The 16207-nt window shown below is 42.5% G+C and overlaps 2 protein-coding genes across 2 annotated transcripts in view; one reads left to right on the top strand and one right to left on the bottom strand.

The window, feature by feature from the left end:
- Positions 1-4193, top strand: part of LOC130161284 (collectin-12-like) — a 34818-nt gene extending 30625 nt beyond the window's left edge. Inside the window, exons 5-10 of the mRNA XM_056364483.1 lie at positions 30-1073; positions 1373-1870; positions 1997-2133; positions 2282-2391; positions 3012-3157; positions 3308-4193. Of these exons, the coding sequence (XP_056220458.1) occupies positions 30-1073; positions 1373-1870; positions 1997-2133; positions 2282-2391; positions 3012-3157; positions 3308-3327 (1955 nt within the window). The 3' untranslated portion in view covers positions 3328-4193. The remainder of the gene's footprint in view (positions 1-29; positions 1074-1372; positions 1871-1996; positions 2134-2281; positions 2392-3011; positions 3158-3307) is intronic.
- Positions 4194-4323: 130 nt separating this feature from the next.
- Positions 4324-14249, bottom strand: hacd1 (3-hydroxyacyl-CoA dehydratase 1). Its single transcript, XM_056364485.1, has 7 exons — positions 14005-14249; positions 10881-10998; positions 10706-10724; positions 10492-10580; positions 10175-10296; positions 7317-7495; positions 4324-5878 (listed from the first exon to the last, which is right to left on the bottom strand). The coding sequence occupies exons 1-7, from the start codon at positions 14121-14123 to the stop codon at positions 5796-5798; spliced, it is 729 nt and encodes a 242-aa protein (XP_056220460.1). The 5' UTR covers positions 14124-14249; the 3' UTR covers positions 4324-5795.
- Between the last annotated feature and the right edge of the window lie 1958 nt (positions 14250-16207).

Raw genomic sequence — 16207 nt, 5'->3', positions numbered from 1 at the left:
TTTGTTATTGTACAAATCTCTGTCCACAGATGATCAAACAGGGGAGAAGTCAGAGAATACCACCACAGAGATCCAGACTTTTAAGAACAACATCAGGACTCTTCAGAGGCAACTGTCTGCGGTGGAGGAACGCATCCACAGCGATCAAGTTAAGCTTAGTCAGCTGCAGAGCATTGGCTCAGACATCCAGAGCAGCCAGGGCTCCATCCAGGGACTGCTGAATAGCAACACAGCCACCTTGCGCTCTGTAAATGGCACCCTGCAGTCTTACGGCAACATCATTGAAGGTCTGCAGGAAGACACAGCCAGGCTGCAGAGAGAACTCCAGCAGCAGGTGAAACTCCAGAACCAGGCGCTGATCAGTATCAGCAGCCTGAACCTCACCCAGGCCCAGCAGAGAGGCCTCATTGCTGCTCTGCAGCACTCGGTGGATGACACCAGCCAGGCCATCCAGAACATGCACATTGACTTTCAGAGCCTTGAGCAAACGACCCAACAGACACGGTCTGAAACCGAGTGGCTTAGAGGTAAAGTGGAAAACTTGGAAATCTTGGCTATTAACGCCTCAGTTCTGGCAAATGCCAACAACTATAGCCTTGAGGATGTGGGATCACAGCTCACTTTTATGGCCAACCAGCTCCAGAACACCAGCAGCCTGGCTGATGCTCATGACCAGACCTTGCGGCAGATTATGGATCAGCAGAGGAACTTCGGCAACTTCACGTCCAGCAAGTTTGACCGGCTGGAGGTACGGCTGGATGAGTCGGAGCAAGGCATGGACCGCGTGACGGGCAACATCAGCTTCACCACGCAGCTCTTGGGTGCCATCAACCTAAACCTGAACGATTTACGCACTTGTTCCGAGACAGTCGGCCGTCACTCAGACTTCTTGTTAAACCTCAACAGCAGCGTGACAGATGTGAGGACAGATGCATCAAGTCTGAGGTCCCACCAGGAGGAGCTGGCAGCACGTCTAGACAATGAGGTCACCAGCCTCTCCATTGTCATGGAGGAGATGAAACTGGTGGACACCAAGCACTCACAACTAATAACCAACTTCACTATTTTACAGGGTGAGGGATGTGTGGCTGTAAGTTAGATACCACTCTCATGTTAATGTGAAGCGAGCGCCAGCAGCCAGTTAGCTTAGCTTAGTACAAAGGCTACAAATAGCTAGTCTACACTGTCAGACTATTAAGCCAAGCTAATTGGCTGTTGGCTGTAGCTTCAGATTCATCCCATAGACACAGTGGTGTCACTCTTCTCATCGAACTCTCAGGAAGAAAGCTGAAATGTGTTTTTCCCAAAATGTGGCATTAACCTTTAAAAGAATACTTCGCAGATTGTTTAACTAGTATATTTTATGTTTCAGGGCCCCCTGGTCCCAGAGGGCCAAGAGGGGACAAGGGACCTCAGGGACCATCTGGTCAGCAAGGCCAAAAGGGAGAGAAAGGAGAAAAGGGTGGTCCAGGGATACGAGGGCCCAGAGGAGAGCAGGGTATTCCAGGACCACCAGGTCTGCCAGGGTTAAAGGGTCTACCAGGCGTACCTGGCAGCCCAGGGTCCAAGGGCTCCCGAGGGTCAGGAGGCAGGGCCGGACCTTCTGGAGCTAAAGGAGAGCCAGGTACTGCCGGTTTGCCGGGAAGAGACGGACAGCCTGGCCCTCAGGGGGCACAGGGCCCACCAGGTATCAGAGGCTCAGTGGGACCAGCTGGGGAGCAGGGGCCAAGGGGACTACCAGGACCAGTGGGGCCTCCGGGACCACCAGGACAACCAGGACAACCAGGAATCCAGTTCCGTGGTCCTATGATTCCTTTGGGCCCTGTGTCTCTGCAGGATGAGGCAGTAGCTCCTACGATATGGGCCCCCGGTAAGGCTTTCCTCATTTAGTCTTATATTCTGTTTGAATATGAAATAATAATATAAAATAAAAGGAAGTGAATAAGCCTTTGATCTAGCACCACTTATAATAACGAACTTGCTCATTGTTTTGCAGGATGCCCTGTTGGGTGGGTAAATTATAGAGACAAGTGCTACTTCTTCTCCAGGAACCTGTACAGTTTTGATGATGCAAAAGCATCATGCGAATCAAAGTCTGCTTCTTTGCTCATCATCAATGATATGGAGGAACAGGTGACTGACTATGATTTCATTTTTTTCCCTTAATAAAATAACGAAATCCCAGAATCTGACCTGTTTCAAGTGTGTCATGGCTCTGTAATGTGTGAGGTAACTTCTTAGTTAATGACTCGTTGCTTTTTCTGTCCTCGTGTGACCTCAGAGATGGCTGAAGAAGCAGACATTTGGAAAGGGTTACTTCTGGATGGGTCTGACCGACAGGGAGGAGGAGAACGTGTGGCGCTGGCTGGACGGGACTGAACCTGCTTTCACGTCAGTACTGAAGCAAAAACTTCTTTCATAGGGAAGATTTTCTGTTCTCGGGGATGGAGATTTAGTTTCAGAGCAAAATCTTGCTTTCCAATAATAATAACGAGCATAGAGTACCATTAAGCTGTAGGTTTTCAGTTACATGAAATAACACAAAATAAACATTCAAATTCCTGTGAAAATCTCAACTTTCTGGTACTTTCTGATTGCATTAACTTGCATGTAAAACTCCACTTCTCAATTTCAGCTGCCTCTTCAAACAAAACAGATTCATTCGACTTTCATTTATACAAGGTCATCCAATGAGAGCAGTTCACTTTCTTTGTCTCCACCAGAAAACAAAAGCAAAAATCCCTCATTAAGACAAACGTTAAAGCTGTACAGAACTATAAATAAAGGAAACTGATACGCTGGGAGAGAATCCAAGTTAACCCCAATGATCTACACCTGTATGTTACTATTGCAGATAAAGGAATGGTCAATGGTGGAAATTTCTATCAAGTGATCCAGCTTCACTTTCTGCAAGTTTATTTTCTTTTATTCACCGCTGTGGTTTTCCACTACAGCCTTAGATCAGATCATGTAAATCTGATGTATGATCGCCCCCTGTTGTTTGCCTGCAGGAAGTGGAAGCCAGGTCAGCCTGACAACTGGGGCCACGGCCATGAAATAGGAGAAGACTGTGCTGGTCTCATCCACGAAGGGTTATGGAATGATTTCTTCTGTGAAGATCTCATAAGCTACATCTGTGAGAAGGACATGGAGACCTGTACGTCCATTTCTGTCTTGCTCCGCACCTGTTTTTGTCTTCTTCTTCCTTTTCCGAATGCCACTGTTTTTCCTCCTGCTCAACAAATATCTCAAGAATTTTTTTTTCCTCAGGGGTGTCCTAATGTCACTCTGTGTCTTTTTCCTGCAGCAAGATCACTTGGGTCGTAGCGACGTCTTGAAAGCGAGCTTGCAGTGAGCAGCTAGACTTCACCCATGTGGCACTGGTCCACTGACACGGCACATGGAGAGTCCATACGGAGAGAGCAAAGGGACAAATTTGAAATGAGCCCGGGGCTGCAGCAGCAAACGTCTCTCCAATGCTGAAGAGACGCCTTTCTCCTCCAGAGTGAAGCCAGTCCGACTTTACCAGCAAGTGCAATACAGCAGGGCAACCAAAGAAGGAGGAGAATCTGTTTTTTATTTTTTAAACTACCAAATCATCCATTGATATATATATACATATATATATTATGGTTATTTGAAATTTTATAAAACTGTATTCCATGTGCAACTGAATATCTGAATGTATATATCATTATGCAACTATTTTATAGGAAAATATAAATTCTATGAAGCCCAATGGACTTACCGTAGTGCTTTTCATAATATGCAAGTGTCTTAAAATGAGAATAAAAGGTGCAAAATGATGCACAAAAAATGTTGCTGATATGCTATCTTTGAGGAACTGTTATCTAACCTCATGAATGTCTATATAGCATTTTCCTTTATATGAGTAAGAATAAATGAAGTACTGACACATAAATACAGGAAGAAATGTCACAATCACCTTGAGTTTTAGTTCAAAACTTCAAGTTTACATTTTAATACTCTTGTGTATGATACAGTATTTTGATTACGAGATCTATTTTTCCTTTTTTACAGACATACCTATGTTTATATATAAGAATCTGTGGATCCTACCTACAAATAGAAAATGTACCATTTTCTGCACTCAGGTATTTCCTGTTGAAAAAAAAAACACTTGATTTTAAACATGAAGGAAACACTCAAAAATAAATATGTAAAACCCAAGAGATGATTGTGTTTGTTTGGCTCATTTATACATTTTAAACACAAATGCATAGAAACAGATCTCGTGTCAGATGTCTGATATTTAAATTTCAGCGTAACTCGGCGTGAAGGTCATCACAAAACTCTCCACAGTATTGTAGAATTTATTTATTGACTTTGCACAAAAAAGGTATTTTCACATTTCTGTTGCTCTCCTTGAAAAATAACTTTTTTTCCAGTGATTGTTTTGACATTGACTTTTATTGCTTTTTCTCCTCTTTAACCCAGAGTATAAGCAAAGCGGTTGATTGTCTTCGATTACCACAGGCTATGCAATTCATTGACTAACATTTCCTCTCATTTCATTTCACATCCTGTTTTTTCCTGCTTTAGGTTAACTCCAATCACAGTCACTCCTTCAGCTGCACAGAAGATTGAATTGATCTCACAATAGCACCTTTAGTCGGAGGGAATCTAACTACCTCTCTATCAAACACGGACATCAGATTCTGTGTTAAAAAACAAACAAAATAGCGCTCATGTGAATTTGAAGTGTAGCCTCACCTACTGCGGTTTGTTACAGAAAAAGATGCAACTTTTTTGAAGGCTCAAATAAGTTTAAGATGCAACCCCTGTAAATTAATCTGACACAGTAAACATCAAAGCAACTTTAAAGAATGCAGGAGCTGAGCCAAGCAGACAAAATGTTAAGTCTGAGCTGTGCTTGCTCTAAGTCATACAGTGTGTGCATAAATTCTCTTTTAAGAAAATATGCTTACTATTTACCTGCTTATTTCACATTGCATCATTTACACATAAGGTAAAACAAACATACACAAAAGAAGCAGCATATTGTCTAAATGTAGATTTATTGTTGAGGTATGATAGAACTATGAATATTTTCTCTTGAACCTTCTCTTGTACAGCCACGCTATGTTTGTATAAAATCTGTGGTGGAATACATCTTTAAAAAATAAAATATAATAAAAATGCCAATTGTGTAGGTTTTGGGGCGATGACGTTGGGACAACTCAATAGACACAACTTACAATCTTCTTTCACATTTCCCTGGAAGCCTTTCATTTGCCTCTTTTTTCTCCTTCAGGGTGCTGTGTCGTGGCTCATGTTTTTTCAAGATCAGCGCATGTTTCAGGCTGCGGTGCATCGGTGCAACAAGATGCGGTAAGGCTGGTGGGTGAATAAAAGGGCTCAGGATCTCTCTCTCTACGCTGCGCCACAACGCCAGGCTTCTGTTTCAAGCTCCAGCAACACTGGGACTGTAAACATGTTTCCAATATTACCATTCAGATCCTGTGAGGAAAGACCTAGGATCACTTGTTTATTATTGCTGGGTACAGATGAACTCCTGTGGGTTTTGTCATTTCTTCCTCATTATCACCGCTTGTCGCTTTTTTGTTTTTCTCATCAGACAGGTCGTCATCTGTGTGGCCCTTCCTGTCCTGTGCAATGAAGAATGGAACAGCTGATGGTGCTAAAGATGAGATGGAGATGGAGATGAAGATGAGGGGTGGGGGTGGGGACGGTGAAGGGTGTGTGTGTCGGGGGGGGGGGGGGGGGGGGGGGGGGCAGGCTGGCTCAAACAGAGGCATGAGGTGGTGCTTTGTTTAGTCATCTTTCTCCACTATGACCTCCCCGTGAAGCACCTTTCTCCTCTGCCGCAGCATGTGGAAGAAGAGCTGAGGAAACACTGGGGAAACAGAAAAACAAACAGGATCAGTCACATCAGTCACATTATGATACTGGATATACAGTGAGGCCACATTTATACCATATATTATAATTCTATTTAATAAGCAGTGGGCCATTGTGGGCAATGTTACAAATCACTGGGCAGGTCTGTTTAATGTCGGGACTGGATTTTTGTGCCATTCTCAACTGATTTCTCCAGAAAATGTAAAATAAATTTGCAATCATCCATATGCAGCATAAACAATGTAAAATGAAATAAACCATAATTGATAAACGTCCACTAACATTTTACAGCACAAAACTTGTTATGACCTGCAGGAGTTTAGTTTAGTTTATTTATTTATTTATTTAATAATGACGATACAATCATGGCTGCCGGAACTACGCGAGAGCTTAATGTTTTCATCAGCCAATCAGAGGCAGTGTAGGACGGGTCATCAACTCTATAGTAGGGCCCGTAAAATTACATCCGGCTGCTGTGGCATTGATAGCTAATCGAAGGATAAAATCACAATACAGGAAAAGATTATTGCAGATTTTTTTTTTTTGGGCAAACCACCAGCTAAAGAGATCACAAGTGAAGCCCAGCCCTCCACAGCATTGTTTTCGTGTGGTTGTAATTTTTCCTTGGAGACGGAGACATGCTGGAGTATCAGCGTTAGCACCGCCGCCAGGAGCTAGCCTGCTGCTGCTAACAGGTGATTTCCTGCCCCTTCACCTTCCCGAGGAGCGAGTCTCCTGTCTCAGTTCAAGACGTCCAGATGAAGCAACATGTCTATCCAAGCTCCATCCACAAAGAAGAGCTGTGTTCACTGAAAAAGTCTGTGACTGCCCACACCCATGCCCTTATGAGAGACTTTCCCCAACACCTGAGCAAGGCTACATTTGGATTATTATAACTACTGGAGCACCTGACCTGCAGCTCATGGTAAATTATTTGGTTTAAGCTGCCACCAAGTAGTTTAATATTCAGCTGCCAATTACTTTTAACATCACACTGATGTAACTTTGTTGGAAAAAATGTGCGTATTTGGATATGTCCTTGTGTGCCGTGCGCAATGGGCTTTGGACATGTGTATTGCAATGTTATGGCATTATTGTGAGCTATTATTGTGCAACAGCATTGCTGTGTCTGTTTTATAGACCTGGCTGCTGCTGCTTTTTTGGTGTGTGCAGTAGTATTGTTGTAGGCCTATGTTGTATTTGTATGGGTTAGGGTAAAACTTAAAACGTCTTCCGGCAGCCCTGCATACAATTTAACATGAGCATGTAACTGATGTGCTGCACAGAGAGTTTATAGCTATTATTTTATATACTAGTTTATAGCTAGCTTGACTTTAAATGCCACGTGTATCCTCTAAAGAGTGGGTTTCACTTTCAGTCTTCACATGCCTTTAATATGATGTGCACAGTGTGGGACTGAAAATGCTCCTTACATGGGATGTAGGACAGCATGACGATGATGAGGCAGTAGTAGTAGTCAAACGACACGTTATATTTGTTGGGAAGCCTCATGGAGTACATTCCAGATCTGCGTACAAACGGTAGAGCAGCATAAATGGTCAGCAGCTCTCCAACGACTCCCAGTGGGTACAAGACGATGAAGAGGTTGTATCTGGGAAGGAAGAGACACAGATGTCTTTAAACTCCAGCAGAGCAATATACACAGTCACACACAACTGCAACCCACACAGTCCTGCAGTAATGGCCAGAGGACGTTAACACTCGCATGCATGAAAACACACAGTGCTGCTTTAATGATAGGAGGGGAGTCCAAGATGCAGGAGTGCACACTGCAACAAATGCTACCTTGGAAAAGGGAGTGGGACAATAAACACATGCTTCCCTAATCCTGCAGGGATTTTATTTTTACACATAAGCAGCCTGTGGGTCCAAGGTGAAAAAATAAAGAACCACATGGAATATTTGGATCTTTTAGCTCATTTACTGCTATTACAAACTAAGCAGTTAGCTTGGCTCCCAAACAGCAGCTGATACAAGTCATGACATAGAGATCTACAAATGACAATATCTTTTGCACAACAAATACCTGTGTGCTTACTGTTGTGTGTTGTATTGTTCAAATAACCAATGGAACTGTTCAGATTAAAACACTGGCCAGGAGCCGACTCTCAGATCATAGATATTGGACCTTCCCATCACCTGAAAACCAACTGCAGCCGACAGTATAACTGTGTGGTTTATAGTGAAGAGGTGGTAAACGGAGGAAGACACAGTATGAGAGAATGAAGCCACTTGGCAGGTAGGGATACAGTATTTTGAGGTTAAATTGATACGGGCTGGAAAGGGAAAGGGAAAGGTAATCTCACAGATGAGGGGCCAAGAGACTGATGGGGCTGAAGCAAAGTAGAATGACATTTGGGTCTTCAAAAAAAGAAGACCAACTCGTAGATTCTACTTTTAAGCAGTTCTACTGTATTTTTTAGGGTTATTTTACATATATTGTGACCTACTGAAGCAAACCAGCTGGTCAGGAAGGATCTCTAGTACTGCTGATGGGCGATGACTGAAGCTTGGACAGAGATCTGGGGTTCCCCAGTGAAAAAGGATTTGGTTTGGCACGGTGTCGTAGTGGGCAAAGCTGCAGGATCAGGTTGTGGCTGCAACTTGTGCCTCTGACAACTGTGAGCAACTGAATCGTTGCACTAAATGGCTGATTACTACAGTGACAATGGATACATTTTGATAACTTGGCATACGCACACTGAAATGCACACACAGACGGTCTCTCAACTTGGACGACAACTAGTGCTTCATTCAAAGGCTTACAAGCATCAGTAGGCAGGAGATATTCAGCTGACAGCAAGCAGTTTTCTGTGCATGTTGGCTTTACTTTTATAGCTTGGTAAACAAATTTAGGAATTCCACATCAAATACGGTCTCATAAAATTCAGAAAAGAGCTATTAGGGTTAAGAAGGTTTTCTCTATGTGCAGCTAAAAATTATCCACAAACATTATCTTCTTGTCTTTCTATTGCAAAGGTCTCTCACTGCGCAAAAGTGTGAGATCGCCTACGTCCCTTTGTGGCGACTCGAGGTCCCTCCAGTGCGATATGTGCCGTGACTCAGGGCTATAGGGATACTGTATTTAGCCAAGACCACAGCAAAGGCTCGGGGGAGCGTCTCAGCGGATGTGAGAGAAATGTTGGGTGAACATTCCATGACCAAAACAGATGGTCTTAAAAACAGGAGCAGCTGAACATGAGCCCCCTCTCCGGGGGCCTGGCGTCTCCTCCATGCTTAAAGAAAGACGTGAAGGGTGGGGGGCAGGGAGGAGAGGGGCCAGTCGGTACACGAGATCAAAAAATCCAAAACAAAAGAGAAATTTGAACAAAACTGAACCGCCTTCGTGACGATCACATGGCTCACTAAAAAGGGGCAGAAAAATGAACAAGTCGCTGGTAGGCCTCTGACAGTGGTAACCCAGAGACAGCACAACATCTCTCCTGGTAAATGAGCTGATGTAATATGTGAACTTCACTATTCTGAAGCGAGATGGCTCTCTGGGCTGTAAGATGCCAGGCCTGTGTGTTGGACAGCTATCAATGTGTACGGCTGACGTTCCTCCCAAGGACTCCAATTTCAGCTGAGCTACTGTAGCACAGAGACACGCAAGGCCAGACTGCCACGTCACAAGCACTCTTCATACAGTAGTAAGCAGGCATTATGTTACTGTGCATCCCAGAAATGTGTTGATCATCACCACATTTCACTGACAGCCACGAGAAATGCCTCATTTTATTGTTGCCATGCGAACAATTAAGGATTTGGATTCAAAACAGCACTTTTTTCATTGCTAAAAGAATCTGTTTTTTTGCTAATGTAGATGTATGTTAGGAAAAATACATATAACATTATAAACCATATTTCATTCTATTTTCAAGCTACAGTTAAAAAAAATAAAAGTATTGATGAAAATATCTTGAAATGATTAAATATCAGCCTGTCCTCTGTAGCATCTGCTTTGCATTATCAGTATTGTCAGTGCACAATGTCAGCAGTTAGTTCACCCACCATTGACAGAGAATGGCAAACGAGGTGCTAATCAATAAACACACACATGCTCCTTCTCTCTCTGTGTGAGCCGGGCGATACTTAATACACACACAGGGCTGAACTACTTCCTGATGTAAAGCCGGTCTAGGCCCAGGGGGTAGGGGAAGCATGCCAGAGGTGAAATCGCCAGATCAGGCCCACATGCTCAGACACAATGTCCCGACAACTGTAATGACAAATCAAGCTCATCCGCGGCCACGGCTAATGGCGTCTCCACCTGGCCCATTTGATGAAGTACGGCAGGTGGTTGAGCAGGTTGAATGTGTAGTAGGAATATCTGGTAATCTCTGTCATCGTCCACACAACCAGGAATAGGATTACGCTTTCTTCATTCTGGATCTTCATTAAAGTCAGAGGGAGGAAGAAGGAAGATGTTTACATGACAAATGCAGCTCTTACAGGTCTCGGTACCTGTGTGTCGGGTGTGTGGGAGCAGAGACGTGAATTGTTGAACGACCTCGTTTGATTAGATTTTGTCCCAGAAAGCCTTGTGAGAGTAAAAGTCACTGAGACACTGTTTTGCCTTTGCTTTACCTGTCTGATGCCGTTGGTGATGAACCAAACCATAAAAATCCGTGAACACACTTGAACCCCGGTAACAATCACAGAAGTCCTCACGATTCCTGCAGCAGAGCAAGAGAGAGAAAAAACCCAAAAAAACAAAACAATTTACAGTTGCACGTGTGTTTGCATGTGTGTGAACATTTAAATTCAAACATACAGTAAATTGAGCAAAAGCATCACATACCGATTGCACAATGTCCCACCTGTAAGAAGACATGTACAAAATGAGTTTATGTAGTTATTTTGTTTTATAATAACTTTTCTACGATCGTCAGACTTCATCTCCTCGGTAGGTGAATGAATGTTGACCATGATCTGCCAGTGTTTTCATTCTGATGCTATTCTACTCAAAGTCTTACCTCAACTAATGCAAAGGTCTGGAAAAACTTGAGTGTCCTTGCTATACTTCTGTACAGACCCTTGTGTGTGCCTTTCTGGATGTAGAAGCGCATCATTGCAATGGCCAAAACCAGCCACCTGCAGACAAAAAGAAAACACAATACTACATAAAGGAACGGTTTAGTGTGAAGTTAATTCCTCAAGGTGCTTGAAAAGACTGTGTGGGACATATTTGGACAGAGTCTCCCAGCACTGATGCAACAGAGGCTGAAAGCTGCTTTAATGAAAGATGCGTTATTATTTAGGTTTGTGTGAACCTCTACAGTAATGATGGGATTATATCGCAGGGCCTTCACTGATATGGAAAACCCTACTCACCTCTATTGCCTGGACTCGTGTCTCTATTTTTGCAGTATATGTTGAGTAAAAAAAAGAGATTAAATCTGCAGATCAACAACAGATAACACCACACAATATAACGGTGATCTGTTGCTTTGTTCTCTCTTGCCAAAAGGAGAGGTTTCTTCAGATCTACAGGCTTTGGTGTGATGACATCTCCTGCATTAAATCTTGGCAGGTTTTGGCTTGGGAGACTAAAACACAGGGACAGCTGGATATTTTGTGCAGTGTCCCAATTTAGGACATTTGGGGCAGTGTGCATCCTCATAACTTAGTATAAATAAGGAAAACAAATGTGCCATTGAAGTGCAGGTGAAGTACTGCTCAACTAAAGATTTACTGATGATCATTTAAAAAAGCACTAACGTGACAAGACATGATGAATGAAGTTAGTTTTCTTATGCATCTTTAAGTAAAGGTTGAGGTGGAAAGAAAACCCAACTCAAGAGACTGACAGAAGTGTCTTTACTTCACCTTAACCAAAATATTACAGCTTCTCTTGAACATATTAGTTTAAAGTAAAAATCCCTTTTCAGTACTGACTTTATCTCCTTCACTTAATCTACAGTCGAGCTGCAACTAACAATTATTTTCATCCTATTAATCTGTGGATTTCTTTTTTTTTTCAATTAAGAAAATGTCAGAAAATAAAAATTTAGAGAATCCATAGTGACGTCATGAAACGACTTGTTTGCATGCAGCGATATAAAACAGAGAAGAGCAGAAAATACTTGTATTTGTGAAGATGGAACCAGCACATATTTGGAATTTTCCCATAATAAATGACTTGTCAGTTTACAATATATCATGACAGATTTTAAACATGTATCATATTTTATAGCTTAAACGTTGATGTGAAAGGAGACGACTGTAGCTAACACCAGATATTAGCGTAAGTATAGGTAAGTATAAGTATAAGTGCACAAATTACAGCAGCTGAACTTTCGACTGTCACTGAGCGTTTGTGGATGTATGGATCCTAAAAATTCACGTGGCAGCAAAATTAAATACGTGATCAACATTGAGAAAGCCTCTAAACAATTTGTGCATTACCATCAATCTGAGCCCCTGACTCAGCAATGTACAGAAACACCTTGATAATAAACTCCAGCCAAGAAAGATTATCTCACAGCTGTTTACACGCTCACTGGTATTAACTACTTAGTAGGTTAATGGCTGGATTGGATATATGACTGCAACTAATGATTATAATCTTCTGAGTGTTGAATATTCATCCAAAACTTTTATCATAGAGCTTTTCTCGATTTTACTTAATAATATTTTATTTCTGTTTTGTTTTTGTTCGTTTTTTTGTCCAGATTACTCAGCTCTTTATTTTTATGGTTATTGATCGCCCTCTTGCTGGTGACGCTGCCTTTGGTTTATTTGCACTATAATACTAAGACACTTTAACCCTGTTGCCTTACATGACCTGCATGTCTTATTCTGCTGCTTTGTGTGCATGTGACAATGATGGGTAGTCAAACAAAAAAATATCATCTTTGCTTTTGTATAAATTGAAACAACAAACTGAATCCTGTGTTTCAGTATGATGGATGATATATCATGAATATTATGTTCACGGCCTAATGTACAGCTGTAGCATTATTGTCTCCTCAGTGTTAACGCACATGATAACCTTTACAGTATTTTTACTATAAAGTTTATAAAGTTTGTCTCACACAGCTGCAACAATTAGTCCATCATTTTTTATCCACAGACTGATCATTTAATCTGCAACTATTTATATAATCGATCAACTGTTTTAGTAATTTTGCCTCAGAAACTTAAATACTTCCTTCAGCTTCTCCTAAAGATGCTGATTTTCACTGTCTTATATCATCAACTAAATGTCAACAAAGCAACACACCTGAAGACGTCACCTCGGACTATAATGTTATTATAGACAAGACGATTAACCGAAAGAAATCATCTACAGATTACTCCATAATTAAAATAAAAGTTAATTGTCGAATAATGTATATGCCTATGTATATCTGTGATGAATGGCATCGACAGTTTATCACATTCTCACAGACGCATCGTGTCATAATGAGTGAAGTATTGTATATATTTGGGTGGAGATTAAGCTGTAAATAAAGGTGTAGTCAGTGCTGACGCACTGAGCCAAACTGGAGGCGCGTTTAGTCCTTATTGATCCAGTGAGAGCCACTTGCTGACCTGACAGCTCTGTTGTCTTTTCTCTACACAAGTGATATGAGCAGACAAGTTCTGATTCTCGTCTGTTTTATCTACAAAAAACAAAAATCTACAATCTACAATCCACAAACGTAATGTTGTTATTGAAAAATCTGCCCAACGAGCATTTCACTGTCCCAGTCCTGAGCTCCAGTGTCAGCGCACTCCGGCTATACTTATCACTGCAACTGTCGGGAGCGCTGTGGGCCTTGACGCTGACACCGTGCAGTCAGCCCTATTTGGACACGGCTGCAGCGCCAGTCCGTCACTTTAACCAAACGCCATTCATTCATTTTTTACCTCTCAGATAAACACCGCTTACATTTGTATTTTTTTTTTTTTTTTAACTATCAAACTGTTCTCCCTGGTTTTTTCTCCAACTCCGGTGTCACGGTGCGCCGCTAAATGCAGCGAGCTGAACAGGCACTTTCGACTTGACACAGACACAGTCCTATAAACAGCAACACACGCTTACAGTTTTCAGGGAGCGGCGAACTTATAAGCTTTTCTTATTAATAGGCGACAGGGGCGGAATAACGCACGTACCCGGCGGTCATGGCGATGTTGTAGAAAGTGAGCCATGCGGTAGCGAGGGCGCTTTTCGTTCTCTTCTTGTTGTTGTTTTCCTTCTCCTCAACCGCGCCGTCCTCCTCGCTGGACGCCATGGTACCGGGGGCAGGGTGGGGAAGTCAGGAAGGGAGCTGACAGCTGGGGCTGGTTGGGAGGGGAGCAGCAGGGTCATCCATCCATCTATCCGCCCACGGATCCCCCCTCTCTCGCGGGACTAGTGCTGCAACAAGTGCGTGGCCTGCCGGTGGATCTGGTGAAATAAAAGTCCCTTTGTGATATAAGACTTTAAAGCCTTGTCAGTGTTATTACAGGGGCGTATCTACAAATTGTGGATCCTTTGAGATAATACAACCCCAAACATACTGGAAGTGGACTCTCCTACAGAAGCCCATGGCCGCCCATAATTACAAAATATTATCAAATTACTTTTCTCATGGGAGACCGGACTCTCCCTCGAGTTACATTCACACAACTAGAACTAAGAAGAATAAATAGGCTGAGGGTTCAAGGGCAGGCTGTCATATGGTGTCCATTGAGGTGTGGAAATAACGAATTGGATTTTGATGGTTCACATTCATGCACCGAAATAATCCACACTTATTTTAAGTTTGCTGAAACAGATGAATAACTTTTGTTGTTCCCATTTTAACCTGCTCATAACTGACTAACATTTTATTTATATGTTTATATAACTATATATATATATATACAAACATATTAGATATTATTAAGTGTATGTATTTTAAACTGCAGAGGGGCCTGGAGTCAGAGCCTTGCTTTAATACGACTATCTCTATCTTAACCATCAATTCCATCACTGTTTTGGCCACATATTATTCTTTTCTTTTCTTTTCTTTTCGTTTCGTTTTTGTCTGACATTTACTCTCTTGGCAGAGGCTTTTATCCAAAGCGACTTACAAGTGAGGGACATCATTAGTGCTACTGCTTCAGTGCAGTAGGAAACCTTGGCATAAGTACTAAGTACTGCATCTGTTTAATAAGTGCAAGCCAGGAAATCAAGGAGAGAAGTGCATCGAAAGTGCATACTAAGTGCTGGTTAGGCGTATTAGGGTGTTAAAGGTGTCAGGAGAGGAAGTGTCCTCAGAAGAGATGAGTCTTCAAGAGATTCTTGAGGGTACAGAGGGACGCCCCAGCTCTGACAGCATCCTGTAGCTTGTTCCACCATCAGGGAATCACAGATGAGAACAGTATGTACTGTGATTGTCCTTGTCTGCAGGGATGGCAATGCCAGATCCAGAAGTTTCTCTGAAGTCAAGCATTGGTGACTTGAATTTTTCAGGGCGGTTGCGTAGCGGAGTGACATGTGCCTTTTTAGGCTGATCGAAGACCAGACAGGCTGCTGCATTCTGGACCATCTGCAAGGGTTTCACTGTGTACGAATGGAGGCCTGCCAGGAGAGAACTGCAGCAGTAAAGGCGAGAGATAACCATGACCCAGACCAAGAGCTGGGCGACGTACATAGTCAGGTAAGGCCTGATTTTTCTTATGTTGTATAGTGCAAGGCGGCATGACCGGGAGACGCATGCAACAAGGTCAGAGAAGAACAGCTAGGCATCAAACATGACACCCAGGTTTCTTGCGACCTTGACATAAAACCTCTATTGGCCTGGGTACACTGGTCTTGGGACTCAGATCTCTAGGACCACAACTCCAGTAGAGTGGCTGTAGTCCTAGTACTGAGGGGCAGACAAGAGGGGTAATGTTTATACACAGGTATCATTCTACACTGGTCTGAGATCTGACTCTTATGGAGGCACTGCCTGAGAAACTGAATCAACGCAGCATCTAAAATTAGCTCTCCTAATGGCACCATGTAGAAATGTGTGTAAACTAAAGACAGCACCAAATATAGTCCAGACGACATAATCCTGATCCAGTTACTTGATCAAGTGTTCAGGTGTCTGAGCTCAGCAGCATTTTCACATAATTAGCTTCAGTGTGCATGAACACAAAGGGACGTAGCAGGAAACTGTTGGCGACTGGTGTCTGAACTAAAGAGAGCACTGATGAAACCATTTGATCCCTCGTTGCTCGTTGTAGCTTGTACTTTTGGCCTTTTGAGTAAAATGTCACTCTTATTATTATGACATGTCAAGCCTTCCTCAATTTATCTGAATTTGAAGAGGCAAAGCTGTGATATTAAGCCACAGATACACTG

The sequence above is a fragment of the Seriola aureovittata genome, chromosome 20 (assembly GCF_021018895.1).
Source record: "Seriola aureovittata isolate HTS-2021-v1 ecotype China chromosome 20, ASM2101889v1, whole genome shotgun sequence".
NCBI classification, from domain to species: Eukaryota; Metazoa; Chordata; class Actinopteri; order Carangiformes; family Carangidae; genus Seriola; species Seriola aureovittata.
This window is presented reverse-complemented; position numbering and strand designations above follow the sequence as displayed.

Excerpts from the sequence above, each read along its gene's own strand:
- hacd1 (XM_056364485.1), bottom strand. The coding sequence starts at position 14,123 with ATGGCGTCCAGCGAGGAGGACGGCGCGGTTGAGGAGAAGGAAAACAAC. Across the intron at positions 10,297-10,491 it reads TCACCAACGGCATCAGACAG|ATCCAGAATGAAGAAAGCGT; the intron begins GTAAAGCAAAGG and ends ACTTTAATGAAG. Across the intron at positions 5,879-7,316 it reads CATGCTGTCCTACATCCCAT|TGTTTCCTCAGCTCTTCTTC; the intron begins GTAAGGAGCATT and ends CTGTTTCCCCAG.